At 39.2% G+C, this 20,850-nt stretch overlaps 2 protein-coding genes across 5 annotated transcripts in view; both read right to left on the bottom strand.

Annotated features, from left to right (window-relative positions):
- The window catches only part of BIRC6 (baculoviral IAP repeat containing 6), a 201,436-nt gene extending 191,688 nt beyond the window's left edge, over positions 1-9,748 (bottom strand). Inside the window, exon 1 of the mRNA XM_026081224.1 lies at positions 9,350-9,748. Within this exon, the coding sequence (XP_025937009.1) occupies positions 9,350-9,605 (256 nt within the window). The 5' untranslated portion in view covers positions 9,606-9,748. The remainder of the gene's footprint in view (positions 1-9,349) is intronic.
- Positions 9,749-11,705: 1,957 nt separating this feature from the next.
- The window catches only part of YIPF4 (Yip1 domain family member 4), a 19,564-nt gene continuing 10,419 nt past the window's right edge, over positions 11,706-20,850 (bottom strand). For 2 of the 4 annotated variants that reach the window (XM_026081211.1, XM_026081213.1), the window contains exons 4-6: positions 19,262-19,339; positions 17,297-17,410; positions 11,706-14,370 (exon numbers count right to left, since the gene is read on the bottom strand). In XM_026081211.1, the coding sequence (XP_025936996.1) occupies positions 14,233-14,370; positions 17,297-17,410; positions 19,262-19,339 (330 nt within the window). In that variant the 3' untranslated portion in view covers positions 11,706-14,232. Of the gene's footprint in view, positions 14,371-17,296; positions 17,411-19,261; positions 19,340-20,040; positions 20,099-20,850 lie in introns of all 4 variants that reach the window. The other 2 variants (XM_026081214.1, XM_026081212.1) reach the window with 2 other exon arrangements.

Below are 20,850 nucleotides of genomic sequence, written 5' to 3'. Positions count from 1 at the left end.
CCCAACAAAGAACCCATGCCAGAAGAAATGTTATCACCAAGTCTTCTTTCTGCCACTGAAATGGCTAGAGGAGCTGAGTTCTTCTATTATGCATCCTGCTGTCTCTATAAGAGGAGAGAACATCTCTAGTTATGGCTTCTTATAAAGTCCAAGTCTGTTTGGCAGGAAAGGGTTCAACTTCTCTATTTTTTTTTTCCTTTTTCATCCTTTTATCTTCCAATTCCAAAAATTTTAAGGAGCTTACAAAATATCTAAGTTGGGAGAAGCACTAAGTTCTCAGAAGCAGATGGGTGGACTACAAGGTGACTGAAAAACTGGTGGGACTGTCCGTCTCAAAGTTAATAGGTAAATGATTCAAAGTCTATCTGGCATCCAGTTATGAGTGGTACTCCTCAAGGGCTGATATTGTTTACTATCTTCATCAATGACCTGGATGATGAGACAGAATGCACACTCAGCAAGACTGTGGATGACACCAAACTGGAGGGAGAAACTGACTCAAAGGGCAGGGCTGCCATTCAAAAGGATTTCAAAAAGCTGGAGAAAAGGGCTGACACAAACCTCCTGAAGTTCAACAAAGACAAAGTCTTGCACCTGGCATAGAATAACCCCATACACATCAACAGAAGCTGGGGAACAACTGTCTAGATGGCAACCCTGCAGAAAGAAGCTGGGGATCCTGATGGAAAGCTGAACAAAAGTCAGCAGTGCATCCTTACAGCAATGATAAGTAACTACACAGGGGACCACACAGGCAGTAGATCAAGGGAAAGATTAGACCCCTCTACTCAGCACTTGTCAGGCCACATTTGGAATACCACATTTGGTATAGTCCCCCATTTGAAAAATCAACAAACCTGACAGAGTCCAGTGGAGGGCCACTAAGACACTTGGGGGCTGGAGCACACAACACATGAGGAAAGGCTAAAGGAACTTGGCTCATTCAGTTTGCATAAAAGTAGTGATGGTAGAAATCTAACAACAGTCTTCCACTACTTCAATGGAGGTTATAGAGAAGATGAATCAAATTCTTCTGATGAGTGCAGAACGAAAGGTCAAGAGGCTTTGAGCAGGAGGTTAAATAAGATGATCTGTAGGGGAACCTTCCAACCTAAATTGTTCTATGGTTCTAAGCTGGTATTACCTTTAAAAGGTATTCTTCATTCTTAAACAATTCTATTGTCTTTCACACTATTGTTGTGTGTCTTTAAAGAGTTTTTTTTCAGAAACACCCAGTAGACTTAAGTGCATATATTCCGTTTATTCCTATGGCACCGCATAGCTGAGCATACCTCTAGTAATTGCTTATTTGATCACTACTGTGCACTGAGCTGATATTTCCATATTTTGGTCAAAACTCCAAGGTCTCATTCTGGCATTAGGAGTCAATTCAGAGTCCAGTCCATCAGGCTCCAACTTCACTAATTCTTAGGCTTACTTCAAATTAATTAAATGCATTCTCACAGGATCTTTCTCTCTCCTAATAATTGCTTCATAGGAAAGCTGAAGTAGAACAGACTAATTCATTCATGCTTTAATACTGCCATATTTAAAAGTGAAACTCTGTAGTTTAAGATTTGCTTTCAAGTTCTTTAGAATAGCTGGCAAGATTAAAGCAACTTGCACTTTTAAGACAACTATTTGCAGCATAAGAATATTTGAACACAGTAACTATATAAGTTTAATTTCAGTTGTGTCACTAAAAGGGGGAAACTTAAGCCTTATAAGCCTAGTCTTGCTAGGCTCCTTCTGTAAGAAAAGGGAAAGAAGAGGGAAAAAGCAGGTTCCTCCAAGGGTTTGCTCAGAGCAGGGACTTCTCCTTTCCTCTTTACTGACTAGAGAAGGAACCTAACAATAATCTTTGAAAATGATAGTCTTGCTGACTGTGATTGACAAAAACAACAGAAAATTAAATAGAAAAAAAATACTATTAAAAAAAAGACAAATAAGCAGCACTGTATGTCATTATTTACATTGCAACATGAAGCTAGGATCAAGTAGAAGAGAGGTCAACTGAGGTCACAGTCTGTCACAGTATTTTTCCACAATAACCATAGCCCCTTCTTACTCCCCAAGAAAACACTGCCTATCTTTCCCACCTTTCTTCATGGCCATCTGCCTACCTTCCTACTTCCCTGACCCCTTCCCCACTCTTATCCAGCCACACATATAATTTATCAGACTCTCATCCCTGCCCCTCCCAGCTCTTCCTTTCCATAGGAGTTTTTCCTGATGGAGTCTCTGTAGCCTGTTGCCTAGTAAACAGTTTTTTTCAAACTCTTCTCCAACAGCTGCCAAATGCTCAGCTGAGAGCCTGATTACTTCACAGTCAGTCAGGTCAGAAAAGTGCAATGGACCAAACAGTTCTCCCCGTGAACTGTAGAGTGGCATGAAGAACTGCCTGGCAGACTGTAGGCTATATGAGCCTTTATTAACCTGCACACGAGAATGGACACTTGTTTTCAGGAATGCTACTCATTTTCAAGACTACTTAACTGACAATCAAATTCCCTCCTCCCTCAAGTTACACGTTAAAAAAAGTATCAGTAGAACACTCACTGAACTGCCCTAGCAAATACTCCATTTAGTTATTTTAAAAATAATGATGTTTACATTTATTTGACAGAGAAGTTACTATTTCCACAACTTTACACCTTTAATCTAGGCAGTAAAAACAAAAGCTGTTTTTTCCCCCTCTCGTGCATCATCAGCAACATGTGCTTTCCCTTAACGTGCATGCAAATCTTCAAAATAAATGTGTTCCACTGTAGAAGTGCTGCATATACCAGATTTCCTCTCTACTTTTTGACGGGGTCCTTATCAAATCTTGCTACTCTTCCCAAAGGCAAGGCAGCACAGGAATTAGGCCAATACAAAATCCAACATTTGACTCCACAGAAGCAGAAAGAAGCAACAAATACTGGTATCCACATGGACATGGCAAAATAAACAATTTAAGGTAAGCAGCCTTTCTTGAACTGTCCACTTGGTGATAAGCACTCGGATGACTGCAAGCAATGGTTGCAATTAAGAGAGCATTAACTATTTAAAGGATAGTTTTCTAACAGCAAAATGTAATACTGTGGCATCAATTAAGAAACATCTGGAAAGTGAACTGATCCACACATTTTTTATTTAAAAATATCAAACTGGTGAGTAGCTACTGATCACAGTGGAACACAAAACAAGCTATCTCATAACATGACTTAACACAGTCAGATATACTGAAGAGTTGCCCAAAAGCCCACACGGTTTTAAGCCTTACCTCCAAAAAAGCCTAAGAAACATAATGAAGAATGTTGTGCTGTTCAGAAGGAATTAAAGAACTCTCATGACAGAAGACAGACAGTTTTGTTCCCTGATTTGAGCATAACTTGGAAAGAAACACTAAAAGAGCAGATCAACAATTAACACAAGAAGTCAGACACAATCATTATTAAAAACTTGGGAGAAACAATTAAGGTAAATCTTCAGTCTATGACAGATTTTTCTTACACTCTGTCTTATAAAGGCCCAGATGTATTTAACTTTAGCTCAAGTTATGGATACCAACGCATTAGTAACCATAAAAATATTGTTATAAATAATATTGCTAAGGACTCCTAAAGTGGTTCTACTGAGACAGTTAACATTACGCTGGGCTGCTAGGAAGGGCCAACCACAGAATAGAAGAGTATATTAGACCCAAACATCATGATGTTCAGGACAGAGAAAGAAAAAAAAAAAAGGGGGGGGGGGGGAAAGAAGAAGAAAATCAGTGTTTCCAAGACAGACAAGGATGTGCAATCCAAACCAAAAACTTCTTCACACTACTGTTAGGGGGAGTCCCACAGAGATTTATCTGCTGTCTTTCAAAAATGTTCTGGACTTGAACTAACCAGTTCATTCTGCCAGAATATAAGCTAGATTTCAACTACATTTTGTACAACACTGTATATAATGTGACTGGGAGCTTAACTGAAGGGTTCAATTACATAAACATATTAGAGCTTGTCTTGACCAAAGTGGGACTGAGGCTGAAAATCAGTATTTTCTCCAGGACTCTTCATATCAACGAGAAATACCTCAACTACCTGTGAGATGGAATAGAGCAGGATGCTAAAGCTTAAGTCCCTCACACAGAACACAGTTTTTCCTCTCTGGGTCAGTGACAAGCAGACGCATTGCGAGATACCTCTTCCTGCAGAAGACCTTTTTCAAAGTCCATCTGCGGAGGTCTAGGAAACTTCTGCTGATCTGACATTAAAACATTCTGCAACCTCTAATAACGCAGCTCTACTGTTGCGGTGCTAGCCATGAATCCATCAGTCCAGCTATGAACAACCTGTGGATAAAACAAGAAACACTGCGCTATCTTGCCTGGCAGTATAACATATGCATCATTGTGCGTTATTACTTCTGGATCCCTGCAATAAACATAATAAAGCTAGACACACACATGCCTTTGCATTTTAAGGGTATGCAAAAAGACAAGGCCTCTAGTTTTACCCAAAGGCTTCTGCAAAAGATAGTCCAGATGCACTTCCACAAAGCCTGCAAGTGTCAATTAACACTGTCTTGATAGTCTGGCAAGCTGCATGTCAAATAACAAGGGATATGTGGCATTGTCTGATTAAGCAAACAGCCAAATAGAGCACACCATGGTCTGGAATCTTTCTTGGGATAAAACATTGAATTCAAATCTAACAGTTCTCCTATACTGTGGGATAGCAAAAGCACTTTTTTTTCCATAGTACTTTAGGCTCTTTATAGTGAATGACCTCTTAAGATCATGTAAATCGATGGAATGATCTTCTCTTTGAGAAGAGCTTTTCACAGATCAGCATGTCATCCAAGTCCAAACGTACTCAAACACAAGATGGGCTGCAGCAAATCACTAGATATTTGACAGTACTCCCCATGTGATGGGGAAGATATTTAAGGGGAAAAATCTGTATTAACAGCAAGAGTCCTTGTTACTCACAGGATTTTTTTGTCTTCTAATTGAACAGACAGACATGTTTGGAAGATGAAGAACCTCATACCAATTCCAAGGAATGAAGAAGGGAATAATTTGAACACTAATACCACAGAGAGCTTGAAACAGTTAAAACTGCTGATAATGTCTTTGGGTATTTCAAGCCTGGAACTGGATGGCAGATTCCACCAACTGAGTCTTTCTAAAGATTTAAAGAAGTGTGCACCCCTTCCATGACTTTCAAGTTGAAAAAGAGAATGTTTTTGCCTTCTGTATCACATGGAAAAGAACCAAAAAGAAAAGGAACCGGATATTCCCTGATTCATTTCCAGCACTCCATAATTCCAAGTCATCCAGACCACCTGAAGACAAATAAGGACTTTCCAAAATGCAACACAGACAGATTGACAATAATATTAAAACTTGCTGCCACAGATGAAGCCTCCTGGACTGGGATCTATTTCCTTCTAAACTCTTCTGTTGAAGAAACAAGGGTTGAAGGCCAATAATTCAGAGTCTCCGTTTTCCCTACAGGAGCTGGTATACATACACAATGAACAGAGTTCTCTGTTAAGTGCTTAAGCACGTGGATTCAAAAGTCTGTATTTTGACTACTGTTTGGACCTCTATAGTAAACTAGAGGCCCTCAGCTATGTATGAAATGCTGTGCAGTTGAATAAACAAGACTTCGAATTCAGTGCTATGTAAAATTCATCTAGAAAAACCTACAGAAACATTCGGGATGCTCGCAGTCCATCAAGTGTTGCATTTTAGTATCTCGTTGTGTTCCTGGGCAAGCTTCTCTGGGAATTACAGTACCGCTGTAGTTCAAGCAGTTTTCCTATTTTGTTTGTAAATAAGAATCTGATGAGTCAAAAAACTCTCTGAAGACTAAGAGTCACCTGAGATTATTCTGGAAGTTTGTTTTGCTTCCTCTGGGTCTTTTGTTTGTTTTTTTTGTTTTGATTTTTGAGGCAGAAGGAAAGGCTCTTCCTTAGTGCTATTTCTGGAGATTGATATTTGGATCATTCATGCTCTTTGGCTACCAGTGTTCAAATTGGAACTGGAAGCACACAAATACTTAAATCCCTAAGAGGGAGAATAAAGTACTTAATAGATTTGTGTGGCACAGATGCCAAACTAGTCCCAACATACCACTGCTAACAAACATGCAGAAATGCATAATACCCAGTAATCACAAGAACTTTCCTTGTGTTTCCCCAGTCCATCTCTCTGAAGCGCATATTGTGCATGTAACAGCCTTGGCAGAATAGAAAGGACAACTGCATCATCAGGTAAGACAAAGATTGATTTTAAAGGGTCACCTGATTTTCCCCTTACCAATGGTATTCTTATTCGCTACCTCACTCCTGGTTGTTGCAAATGATCACTTCACCATCTTGAACAAGCCTACAATGCCCATAACGGGAACAGATTTAAACAGTGAAAGACAGTCACACACTTTCCGGAGACAGATCTGATGAAAATTCAGTGTTTGTAAGAGCATGGAGTGTGAACAAAAAGCATGAATACTCCTCACTGGATTCCTGCAGTCTGGGTTCGGAGTAACAATCCTTGGATCATCAGATACAGCAGAACTGTGACATACACATGAGAAACTGAAACATACAGGCCAAAGACCATGTTCTTATGCTTGGAAGCATCAGAAAGATCTCATCTATAACTGAACAGTATTTTGACTGTGGATCTTTTGCCTTGTGCTTTTACACACCAAAGAGAGCAATCTGCATTTATATTCTAATGAAGGCAGCCTCCAGTGCTCTACCAGATTCAGTATTCCACAGGTTCAATCTTTTCACCAAAGAACGAGCTCAAAACTTAATGTATTGCCGCAGTGAACTGCAACTGCAGATAAAAGCAACATTCAGGCTTGGTGGTATTTTTTTTTTCTTTCCTTGATGGAGGGGGATCCTTTTTCTTGCCCTGCTTTGTAGAAAGAAAGGCCTGCTATGCTTTGTTTCTCTTTGGTAATGAGCAACAGCATTTCTGCCCAACATAAGTCTTTTGGCAGGGCAAAAGACCTGCAACCCCAGTTACCAAGGAGGACAGCAGTCTCTCAAGAGAAACAGTTTTAATTCCCAAAGGTTCTATTTTTAGTCATAGCACCAGAAGTCCCTGTAGCAATCATATCCTTTAACCTGTCATTTATGGCAGAGGAAGCAGGGATAGGGTTGGTCTACAGGTCTAAGCATCCATCTACTACAATCTCACACTGAAAGAGCTCACACTATGCACAGAGTAGGCAGATACCAGAAAATGGTTGAATTCTCTTTTCCTCCTCTTCCCAAAAAGGGCAGAGAACAAGAATGAACACTCAGTAATAACCAACAGACACCAACTGCTAAGACGAACTTGATCTCTGGCAGGCATCCCAGTCTGAATCTATAAGGACATTCACTTGAAGTTTCTTCAAACTAAACTAAGGTTATAATTTTTTTCCAGTAACATATTTATCTGCTACATTAGCAGATAAAATTTGGGTAGATTGCAAGCAATTCAGTTGATTTCATGTAAGGAGGAGTAGAATCCATCTTTTACAGTCATGCTGACTGTCACAGAGACAGACTGCCACTAACAGAAGTATACATACAATGCATGTAACAGAACCAAAGCAATGTTATCCTTAAATAGTTCCTATCTAGGGGAGAAACATTAATATTTGAATATTAACTTACATGTGCAAGAATTTAATCACAGAAAAGCGAGAAACAACAGCTTAGGCTTTGATTTAAAGTTCACTTCTTTTTCTGTTCATGAGAATTAAACACTTCCTATACAGACAATCCATTACAAATTAAGTCCTTGATTTATGCCCTCTTCCTCTACAACTTAAAAGCAATTATCAAATTCTGGCAGTACTTCGAAGAAAAGTAAGAACTGAAGTTATTAATAAAAAAAGCACTTCATGAGAGAACAAGGTAAAGGAGAGGGAATTATACAAGCAGGGTGCTCTGAATTTTGAACAAAGCGGGAAACACCGCACAACAGTCTCATCCCTATTTTCAATGAGAGAGATATACTGCAAAAGCAGTTGATAGCTTCATAGTAATTCCACAGAACTTGGGTTTTTTTTGATCCAACCACTTAACCTTTACAATGTGTCTATTTTGATTGGTGATGGGAAATCACTGATTCTTGTCCTGTTCACTTCAGTTTGACATTATAATACAGTTGCTGGTTCTCAAGGTGAAAGTATACGTATTATCCAAACTATGACATCTCTACACAATTCTTGACACTACTAAGCCATGTTCAGGTTATAACCATCAACCCTCACTAACACCACTCAGCGAAGCTAAATCTTCTTAATAACACCCAGCTATACAACCCTAAGGAGAAACTGAAAGTGGAAATACACAACTCATTAGAAACAGATCTTTCTATACTAAAGACTGCTCTCAAAACATATCAAAAAACCCCCACAATAATTTGACAAGTACCACAACCTAAAAAGCATTAATGAACTGGTGAGAAAAGCTGATAATCACATACAGATTGTTTTCTACASAGCTGGTTTGTACATAGTGTAAAAACAGCAATAGACAACAAAGAAAGTTGCTTCATATTTATGAAGATGCTAAAGCGTTAGCTTCCACAAAGTCAGTAAATAATCTTGCCTCCTTAACATAATAGCAAGGATACTATTACTAGCACCAGTGACTGTCATGATGGTCAGCCTGGAGAACTACGCAAGCATATAAAAAACGTACTATCAAATAACTTTAGACAGAATTCTGAATTTTAAATTATTCTGAACCATATGACAAATGCCACCTTTAAGAAGGTAAACCTCCTTAATATACCCAGATTAAGGCTCAGTAAATAAATACACTGCGGTATCAGATAACAATAAGAACTAGAACTAAGCCTATCCAGTATAGCATACTTATTCTGTTCTTTGGAAGGTTCAACTCTGTTATCCACAAGAACACTTGAAAAACTAAAATAAAAAAATACTGTCCTACCTATCACGTTTCTCCAACATCACCTAATGTTTTAACAACCACACCAACACATTTTACAAGAACAGAAATGCCTCGGTACTACCTACACGACTCTCTGCCGGGAAGGGTAGGAACCATTCAGGCTTGAAAAACAAGAAGGGGGTGAAAAACAGCCGGGGAAACCCCCCGGGACGAAAGGGCCTGAGCCAAGCCCGGCTTCGCACCCGCTGCCTCCCCACGCGGAAACTCTTCAGCCGCCGCAACACCTGTTTCCAGGCGAGCCTCCGGCCACCTCCCCCGGGCGGCTCCGAGGGCCGCAGCGCCGCGATCGCGCTCGGCCCCCGCCTGGGGGGCGCCGCGCCCCGTTCCCTCCGCCGCCCCGCGGCCGCTGGGCCGCGGCGGAGGGGCCCTGCGGGCCGCCTCTCACCGTTGAGTGCCGACGCCTGCAGCGTGGCCCCCGAGGTGCCGTCGATGACTTTGATGGCGCCGCGGGCGGTCACGGCCAGGATGGCGTTGAGCGCCGGGTGGTAGCACAGGCTGCAGAGGCCGTCGGCGTCGCAGCGCAGGCAGCCGTCCCGCAGCAACAGCCACTCGCAGGGGCCCGGCCCGGCCGACGCCGACACCGACCCGGGCCCGGGCCCGGCGGGCGCCGCCGCCGAGGAGCAGGAGGCCGCCGCAGCCATCTTCCCGGCCGCGCCGCCGCCGCTCAGGACAAGAGGCCCGGGGGGAGCCGCTCAGTGACAGTCCCGGGAGCCGCCGCCGCCGCCGCCGCCAGTCACCATCCGGGTCTGGGGAGAGGAGGAAAGGGAGAGCGCCAGCGTGAGCAGGAAGTGACGCAACCGCGCCGGATGCGGAACCGACCGCCGGCCTGAGACCGGCGGCGGGAAAGGGCGGGGGGGAAGGACAGCGCGAGCAGCTCCTCGTCACGGAGAGGGGCGGAGGGGAGAGGAAGGGGGTGGAGCTCTGCCGCCGCCGCGCGCGTGCGCGCGCCGCCACCCCGATTTCGTGGGCGCGCGGGCTGTGGTGAGGAGGGGGGCTGCGCGAGGGGCGCCCCCCCCCCGGCTGCGCGTTTCGCGCGCGTGCGCGGATGGGGGTGGGGCGCGCGGGAGGCCGTTGGGGCCTGGTGGCGCCCGTTGGGGCAGGGCCGGGCCGGGCCGGGCGGGCTCCAAGCACGTCCTTCGATCCGCGCCGCTGCGGGCGGCCTGGCGCGGCGCGGCGCGGCTGCGAGTTCGCCCGGGTGCCGAGGAAAGCGGGGCCTGAGGGGGCCGCCGTCAGCCCGGCTGCGCGGGCTCCCCTTGCCGGCGGTTGGCGGCCGTGGTGCCGACCGGGCAGCGGCTCCGCCTGCGGGCTCGCAGAGCCGCTAGGCGCTGTTACGGCCTCGCGTTTAGCTCCTGCTCTTGCGTTAAAAGTCGGGGTAGTTCCTCTGTTTGGACTTTTTTTTCTCCAGGGCCTGAAGTTGGTCAGTTAGCTGTCGCCTTTCCTTGAGCTTTTGTTACAGTTCCTGTTCGTTGCGCTGTAATCAACACTTAGCGGATTGTTAGTAGGCCGGGATGTTTGAGTGCTTTCACTGCAGTAAAATAAGTATTGTTTTCATACTGTGAGAGTGGTCTTCTATTTGTATTTGAAGAGTGATGTAAGAGAGTCGCTATGAAAGTTGTCTCTTAGTAGATACTAACCGAAGATGGTAAAGTGCTATTCTGTAACAGCTTTATTTCAGAATAAAAAAGAAATCTCCCTATCGAGGTTACTGGCTGAGGAGKTTTTTTGCTGTTTTTTGTTTTTGTTTTTTTCCAGTGGGTGCAGGTATGTGTAATTATGTGAGGTCCCAACCTGAAAAGCTTCCCCCCCCGCCAAAGGTAAGGATGGAGTCATGGAGTCATGCTTTCTACCCATGAAAGTATTTCATTTTAAAGCATTATTTTCCATGCTTAAATTATGGAAATATAATAAAACCTCATATATTTTGTTGTAAAATGTATTTTGTTGTAAAATGTTTTTTTCCCTTTCCACTCACTAGAATACTAAATGCAGCTTGCATAGGTAAGACTGGTTGTAGGCATTTTCTAGCTGTGTTTTAAATGACATGTACAGCTAATGCATTTGAGAAAGCTTTTGGCCTACTGATGATAAATATAATTGACAGTTTCAAATATAATGCAGCCTTCTACAGAACAGGGTGGTTTTTTGGACCCAAATTAGCACAGGTTTCTGTAGCAGGAAAATGATTTAAGAAAATCATTCATGTGCCTGTGTAAAGAAATACAAAAAAGTACATGCGTGTGTGAGACAGGCTAATGAAAATCATCCTGAAGCAAAATAAGTAGCTTTTAAGCTACCTCCGTTACTTCTGTGAAACACTGAAGACTGGCAAGGGCAGTAACAAAACTTAAAGCCGAAGTCAAGTTGTATGTTGTCTCTAAGTCAAAGTAAATGACCTCATATAATTTTCAAGTAGGTATAGGTTTTTCTCATAAACAGTAGAATGTCTGCCTGATGGGTAGAAGAGGGAAAAAGTAATGCTATCTGTCTCTGCTATATACAGAAGAAAATTCAAAAAGAATGTCTCATTCTAAAGGTATAGTATATGTGTCTCTATTTGGGGCTGAGGTGTTTCAGCTTGGAAGATGAACTTTTTGCCAGACACATTGCAAATTGCCATGCATGACAAACAGAAGTTGTACAATTATTATCCCAAAAATTTATTTACAGCCTCAGACCATGAGATTGATGACAGGTATAGGAATATATATGTGTGTTAATTCAGTAAATATAAATAAGCTTTACACATTCTGTAAACAAGTTTAATTCAAAATTTTTATAAAATACATCTTGTATTTACACACATACCTGATCTAAAAATATGAGTTCATTGAATGCAAAGTTATAACAATCAGAACCATCTGAGAGCTGTTTGTACATTTCTTTGCACAGCATATGCAAAAGGTGAACCTAAAGATACTTTGAAATTAAAAGGTGCAAATCTGCAACTGCGTATAAAATACATATTATGTTAAGTGCATATCTACATTGCATATTACACACATGCCAAATTTGAAGAAAAGAACAGGTAAAGCTGCAACTAGAGATTTCACAGAATGTTAGTATAGAGGAAACTAAGATGCTTGGAGAAATGTGATGAGAATACAGCGGGAGACTAAGTAGAACACTTTTGCATCCTCTCGGGCAATATTCCTAGTCATTTCAAATGCACAAATCCATTATGAACGCCTACTGAATAACTATGCAAAGAGGAACTAAGCTTTTAACTTAAGCTCTCTGACAGCCTAGTAACCTTGTATGTGTGCTTGCTCTTAACATTTGATGTAGGTACACATGAATTCTCAAGGTTTGGTTTTAGTTTTCAAACACTAGTTGGATAATCTTCTTTAAAGAAAAACACACAACTATAGCCATAAAAAAGAGAAAGACCATATGATCATACAAGATTCCAATGTCAAAACAGAATTATACTGTTAACATGCATTTTTTCTTATACGCTGCTAACGTGCATTTTTTTAATGTGGCATGAATACTCTCAAAACACTTCCAGATAGGTATTTCATTTTTACTCTCACATGTTATGACATAAGATAATAGTAAAAATTCTAATGAGTGAGGTTTCAGTAAGCTGCCAGTATAATTGGTTTAATATTCTGCAGTTCTTTCACCAGAACTTCCACAGAAGGCTAGAAGTTTAAAACCAATAGGAGCATCAGCCAGAGAAACAGGCTAAAGCTAAAGGTTTGTGGTAGAGCTGGAATTTAAATATACATTTAGCATCAGCAATGACTGATAAAAATAAATTACTAAAATGTCAGCTTATGCAGTCTAAAAAGCTGTGAAATTACAATTCTGATGCAGAAATTTGTCCATCATGGATCAAAGAGCCCTTTGTATTACCTTGTCATGGTTGATATTTTTATTTCCAACATAGCAAAATAAAGATAGCAGGAATGCTTTCTTTTTTTCTTTTAAAGAGGATGCAAGTTACACAGATTTTTTTTTTTTTTTTTAAAGAAACTTAAGATCTATTTGGTAATACTAAATACCAAACATTGCAAATGACTAAGTAAAGTTAATATCATGCAAAGTGAACTTCCGTGGAGTTTCTTTGTGAAGAAACATTACCATAAGGACCATTACATAAGCAATCAACACAGTACACAGGAAATATTTAACATGTCATCACATTATTACATAATCCTTGGATAGTCAAAATTAGTGCAACTGTAATTGTTACTAAGGGTATAATTCTGCCTTTTTAAAGGAGGGAGAGTCAGGTCTTACAAATTTTTTTATTTTGCTTTACAAGGGATAAACAGTATTTGGAAAACAACAGATGCATGTTAAATACCATGCTATTTAATGCAAAAGAGAATAAGGTGTTATAAAACATAGTTAGGGAAGCATTCTTTTTATTTTGTGATCATAAAATAACATTGTTTAAAGATCACACAAATTCGATAGATCATCTTTCTTTTCTAACTTTAAGCCAGCACTATAGTTGACAAAGTTGTTTGCCTGTTTCTCTCTAAATTCACACTATTAACTAAAATAATGTGATTCTGTAAATAAGCAATTTAAAGAATTATGTCATGCAGTAAATGCCTTGCTCCTTTGGTTGGAAATAGTAAATGAGGACTTCAAATACTTGTATTTTTAATTTTTAAAAACCCAATATACATCCTTAACCAAGGAGTATTTACGCTACACGCAAGCCATAGATACAAAATACACAGTATATACATTTTTTCAAAACAAATTGGAATTTATAAAAGCTCAATAGCCAAATCAAAATAATTGAGGCACTAAATTAAAGTAGTATCTTCATGTCTTGATTATACAGACTATTCTGTGAACAATCAGGACTGTTTCATAAATATATATTATCTACAGAATTTGCTGTGCCAAAAAAGCCAGCTGTGTTTAAGCTCAAAAGAAAAATTGCACTTTGAGATTGTTATAGTTAACTTCTCATTTTTCTCCTCAAATATAGTAATCTGGTCCTAGTGCTTTTGGCACAGGTATCAAGCTGTATTTTTGCTACACTTTGTTATAAAACACAAACTTCTTGTATTTTGTTCATTAAAATCTGAAGAGAGTCTTAAACAAACCTAGAACTTTGATACAAATCTATATAGCTACAATTGCTTCATTAAATAATATACACAAATATGCTCTTTGATCTTAAAACATCTTGACAACTGGATACAAAACAGTCACTTGTACTATCTCCAGCCTTCTTAGTCTTATGCATTATCAGTCTGCAAGTGAATAAAATATGGTTTCTGGCCACATTCTTACACTAGATTACACCCCAGTGTACAAAGACAGAAAATAAATGTACAGTAAAAAGATTGGATAAATTAGAAGGGGTTTCTTGGTCTTGAATTCTTCTCCAACTAGTAATGATGCAGCACTGTACGCAGCCCAAAATACTCCGAACAACTGAAAAAGAAGATGAACAATGTTAGCTGCCATTACAAGAATATATATCCAGCTACCAATGTTTAAAAATATATATATATATAATTTTTTTTTTATATATATATATATATATATATATATATAAAAATCAGTAATTCTCTCAATTTAATTATAAAGAAGCCTACAATTTCTGGAAGAAAAAAAAATGACACTATGTATTTAACTTTAGAGAAGCACTTGACAAACAGGCATCTTATTTTGGTTTGAGACAATGCTTCTACTAAAGCGGGCAGCTAAGGATCTAGAGTAAGTTTACCCAAATGTAAAACATGTAGGTACCATACAGCAAGCTGTAAGCTTACATACACAGATAGATTGAAACTTCATTGAATGAACAACTTTGCATTCTACCTTAACTGGCCTCAGCTTTTAACCCTCGCTTTCTTCACCTCAAATATAAACACAATTTTGCTTTAAACAAAACAATTGCTATACTTGACTCCTCCGCCTCCTCCTATGATTTAAACTAGAGGGTTAAATTACTACTTTTTACTTCAGGATTAGTTTGGCTCAAAAGCTTTACTTTAACTATAGTGCCCCCACCTCAAGGTATCCGAAACACACATTCCTGTTCCTTTCAGGTGCAATGAGAAGCCTCGAAAAATACAGTCTGTATCAAACACCACATTATCGATGAAACTTCCATTCCCTTATCTTGTATTCTAATACATGACCCACTCAGGAACCCAAATCTCCTTGAGTCTGAACTGTCCTGCTTTGGATGTAAAAATCTCACTTGCTAAATCAAGAAAGAACCAATTTAAAAGACTGGTAGAAAGTAACATTACTTTTGAATATCCAGCATGTTACATGAAGCTAGTACACATACTATTTAAATGTCTTAAGACCAGTGAACTTGACTCAAACTTCAGACAAGGTTATAACAAAAAGTAATTGGACTTCTACTATCCTCTAGTAGCAACTTGAATATTAATAGAAACAGTAAAAATACTTAAAACTGAATGGTATGCAAAAGGATCATAATCTACGAACAGCAGGTCCAAGGATCTGTTCAGTAAAGGGCAGGCATACTAAGACCCGAGCAGAGAACTTTCCACAGTTTTGTCAGAGGAGCTCAAGTCCCTTGAAGGATGGTTTTATGTGCGTGTTTTTAATCTACACAGGCAGCTATTACAGAGAGTTATTTCAGAAAAGCTATTGAAAACCACTTTATTTTGACCAATCTGTGAAAATAATTAGTACCTGAGTGATTTTACATTGGCAAAGATGATATTCTTCATGTACAACTGTGATCTTTGCAAGATAATTTTACCTTTTCTAATACCTTGATTATCAAATCTATGCAAATTTAAAATAATTTTTATTTAAATAAGTTAGTAGTTTTATGCATGAAGTAACAAAAATGAGTAAAAATTTTTAGCTATTATTAATGACAAAGAAAGCCCAAACAACTTAGAATCAGAGTAAATGGAATTGCTTAAACATTTTGATTTAATGTGGTTAGAACTTTAGAGACACCTATAAAACCTCAGTTGGCATTGTTTAAAAAAAATTAATTGCATATGATTGCATACTTCTGCTTTTGCTCCCTAAACTGGGACTGCAGAGACAGACAGGAAGGAGAATCAAGATTATCACCAGATTCCCTAAAACACGTTAGTAAAACTGTGGCAATAAAAACAATTAAAGTACAGTACCCGAGAGGTTTTACTGATTGCATCTGGAAAAGAAATACCTGGAATTTCACTATAAGTTCCACAGCTTTAGGGCTGCAAAATATTTCCCCAAGTGCAGAGGTCCCAAGCCAAGATAAAAGTAATACTTGTCACAGGAAAAGTAGTTTGGCTATATGGGGCTTAACCTGCATTTTCACACTAACGAATCAAAGATAAGAACCTTGCACAGATTTGCCCTGAATTTAATGCAAGACTGATAGCCATAATCAGGTACCTGAGATTTCCTTAACCTATATTTAAGTTACGCATTAGTTAAGTACCAAGTTAGTAATCTGCTTTCTGACTTTATCACTTAATAGTAATTACAAGTTATCAAATCACAAACACAGTAGCTTCCTTATTCTTGTTTTACATACACTTAAATTGTACTTCAATTACACTATTTACTGGCAAGCCAACAGTAAAGAAATTAATCAAATCAACAGAAGAAGAACTCCAAAAGTTCACTAGTTAGCTAGTAACAGAATTTTCTCAGTCAACCTTTCCAAAAATTCAGCAGTAATTTCAAGGGCTACATAAAAGCTTGTATGAAATATTAGAAGTGTTCGATGAACCTTACGTAGCTCCAAGATGTCTCATGGAACATTGCTAGTTCCATAAAAGATGTTCAACAGCAGGTGATATCAAGAAAGTTATTCTTGCTTTGTGCCTCACATTCCACATCCGTAAAAACAGAACAATACCTACCTTCTCAGAAAAGCATGTTGAGAGCTTTATACTGTCACCATTATGGGAAAGTCTCAGAACAATGACTAAGGTCATATTCATGCTGCAATAACTAAAAATAAACTGGATGATAGGGGAATGAATAGAAGAGCTTACTTCCAGACTCTTCATTTTGATGTTTAAGTATACATCCTCTTCTACAAATGATAATCCTATTTATTTTTTAACGCAACTACTATAACATAGCAAAACACTTAAATGGAAACTAACCTGATTAACAACAGATGTTTTTATAGCAACAAGACCATATATCCTAAGTAAAGTATTCAAAAGAAATATTTAAAACAGAATTTGCTTCTCAGTCTTTCCCACCATGCTAGCTAAAAAGGATCACAGGAGTTCAAGTTGTATTTATGAATATTCTGACAGATTGTTATATTGTCCTGAACAGATTAATACTTGAAGTGTTAGGATAGTGACTTAAAAATTAATTGCAAATTCTCAGTAGATGTTACTGAACTTACCTTTATTAGTGTAGAAACAACTTCAAACGATCCAACCACCAGAAGTACAGGTGCTATGACAATGAGGGGAAGTAGGGAATATCCTATCACACCAAGAACTTGGCCATAAGCCACCTGAAATTTTCAAGCACATAAAAACAGACTTTGTAGTACTAATCTTTGTCACCAAACACAACTTGATCTCGTTATGACAGAATGAAATAGCCATACTAACAATGTGCTGGGTATTCATGAAATATCGGCTGAAGGAGTTTGTTAACATGAAAATTGTTTTTTGTATACTATCCCTCCAGAATTTTGTAATGAATCATTCAGTTCTCTTAGAAGCTTAAATTACATGTATATTAAATGACAATGTTAACATTTCCAATGGAAGTATTTACACAGACACGTTAAAAATATTTAATTCCACATACACGCCCCACATTTCCATGCTCCACCTTAAGTGGTTCTCAGCTGCCACTCTCCATGGAGTGTGCGACTGATACCAAGGAGCACTGAACAAGAACAGACCTCTCAGTCACCAGCTGTAGACCTGGCTGTCACAGGCAGCACAAAATGTAATTCCTTGTATTAACATATGAACACCCATTTTAAAGTACGTAAGTGCTTTTGGCCTCAATGCAAGACTACTTTAGAACTCAATTCCTCTAACGGACAGAAATCCGATTTCCAGTTTCAATTTATTATGGCTATCTTAAACGCATTTATATGAAGTATTACCATAACTGCCTTTAGCTTCTGATGTCTGATTTTCCCCTTCTGCAATCTGAAATTTTTTTTGGCCCTGCTAGGCTCCTTGGATTTAAGTTAGGAAAAATATTGGTCAGACTAGTGACTGTCTTTCAAGCTATCACTTGTGGCAGCAGATCCTTCACAGTAAGCTATGCAGATCCATAATGATCCCTCTCTTTCTCCACAGTTTAGATATGCTCAATATCTCATATTTTGAGCAACAAAACAGATTGATTTAAGGGCATCTGGATTATGCCGATATGTGGAAATCCAATGCAATCACATTTATGAAACTTTTTTTTCAGAGCAGTTTTCACAAAAGAGTCACTAGCAAATATAATCACAAAGAAAATCTAAAAAAATAGACTAAATATAAATAATGTAGGAAGTCTACAACACTAGTTCATCATTGATGCAAAATGTACAGTAAAAACATGAAAATATCACTAAATATTTAGTTCTTCAAAACACAGTTCAATGCATTTTTTAAGCTGCAGAGTCAGTTTCTACCCTACTGACTGCACCTGTGTAGCTGTGTGTGGGTCTAGCCATAAGCCATTTTCTGTTGTTTATACCTGAATCACTTGGTGACTCAATTTATAAACACAGCTCAAACAGCTATTCCAAGCCTGCAGTTGTGCTGATGCAAGTAGCTGGAGAGAGGCATGTAGGCCAGAACTCCATTTGGCTTCACAGTTGAAGAACATGGACTCAGTTTCATTCTGTAGTGGGTTTACTTTGCACCAGTCCAAGGAGGAAAACAAATGCTGGTAGGTGCTCTACCCAAAAGACTATCACATCAATGCTATTATATCAGCCCCACCAAAAAAAAGGGAGGGGGGAAGGGCTGTGTGGGCAAGGAGAAAGGGTCCGATTTAGCTCAATGACTAAAAACTTGAAGGCGCTCCTCTGGAGGAATTCAGCTCTGGATCACAGGCACTTGTCAGAATTTCTGGGAATCAGGGTAAGAATTTCCATGTTGTTTATCACATCCAGCACTCTCTATGCACTGTACAGAAAGAGTAAGTTGTCCATCTCTGTATGTCAGATTCTATTTTGGAGGCCAAGAACCTAAAATACAGGTATTATAGTAGCATCCAAGTTCTCTATTCTTAATTGTCTACAATGTCCAAAGCCAGGCACCAAGACAACCCAATCACTGCTGAAAAAAGCAGCCAACAGACTTCTAAATTACTTCCCCCTCCCTCATTTTCACATACAGCTACTTACTTCTCCTCCAAGAACCCTGGCCAATAAAAAAATTGTCAAGGATCCAAATATCCAAATAGTTATAATCCAAGAAACAACCTTAAAAGATAAAGAAGAATTCATTTATATTAATAATTTTCACTGCAGTCAAGAATTTTATTATGCAAAAATGAATTCTGAATTGCAGCAAATATATACAGTTTTACTCTGTATTACAATGGAGATCAAGAACAAAATTCAGAAGTTACATTTATAGAATCACATTAATTATAAGTTTGGTGAACAAGGAACGCTCAGAGAAAAAACAAATTAGTGTTTTATCAGTATTGTAGTACTGTATCACAGAAGAGAGAGGTTAGTTAATCATAAAGGCTAAGATCACTCCAGTTAAATCTTAGCTAATACAATAGCTCAGTTGAGACTTAGATTTTATAGCATGGAAAAATAACATGTTTCATTCCACTAAACAGAAGCCAGCATCATACTGCCTACTCCAAAAAAGTGGGCTCAGACAGGTTTTAAAGGTCAACCCAAACCAATAAAAAGAGCTGAAATTCTGCTTTTTTCATCTTAGAGACAGCATTTTATTCTTCACTCAAACGGGGAATGCTTGAAAGTGGGGATAGGACTTTAACTCACACTACAACTTGATGATGATGACAATTTAAGAAACAACCTCAGACTCCTGGGTCAAAGTCAGTAGTTGTTTTCCCTTTATTTTTTCACTGCTCTATTCTTAAACAGAATAAGAAATCTTAAAATCATTCCCTGGTTTAACAGAACCTTCAAAGTAACTTAACTGTTCTTGGATTTGAGCCACTGGGAGATCAGAAGTGGTGCTCTCCCTTTTGAAATAACCTTTTTAGAGAGAAACAACAATCTCAGTCAAGTCTTTGTATTTCTAAGTGTACAATGGCTGCACTTAAAATGAAGTATTCAGTAGTATTCAGTTCAACTTTCTAGCTTAATTAAGAGTTCTAGATTCACACAAAAATCAAATGGGGATGATTTTCTTCTTTACAGTCAAAAATCACAGCACTATTTCAAAAAAATAAAWTAAAAGCTTTATGCTATTTGTGAAAATAGGGCATGGCCTCCTTTTACTTCCCACCTTCCTCTACTACATAAGAGAACCAAATTAATGTGTTAGAGCAGAAATGCTCATCTCTCGCCTGCATACAGCCCACCATTCAGTTTATCTAGTCAAGCTGCTGTCATTCATCTTGTTGCTAGCTACCAGCTTTCACTACTCCCTCCTCATACATATACAGTACTCTTACCCCTGTAAGATAAATCCACATTAGATCTACCATTCATGTATGGTTGATCCATCACCAATGCAACACGATGCCTGTACACCAATGCACGCAGCTTGGGGAACAAACAGGAAGAACTAGAGATCTGTGTGCGGTCGCAGGGCCATGATCTCATTGCCATTACAGAGACATGGTGGGATAGCTCGCATGGCTGGAGTGCTGTCATGGATGGCTATGTACTTTTTAGGAAAGACAGGCCAGGAAAGCGAGGTGGTGGAGCTGCTCTATGTGAGAGAGCAACTGGAATGTATTGAGCTGTGCCTAGGGGTGGATGAAGAGCGAGTCGAGAGCTTA

This window comes from Apteryx rowi, unplaced genomic scaffold (genome assembly GCF_003343035.1).
Source record: "Apteryx rowi isolate R43461 unplaced genomic scaffold, aptRow1 scaffold_54, whole genome shotgun sequence".
NCBI lineage: Eukaryota > Metazoa > Chordata > Aves > Apterygiformes > Apterygidae > Apteryx > Apteryx rowi.
The sequence above is the reverse complement of the archived record's forward strand: the minus strand, read 5'-3'. Positions and strand labels throughout refer to the sequence as shown.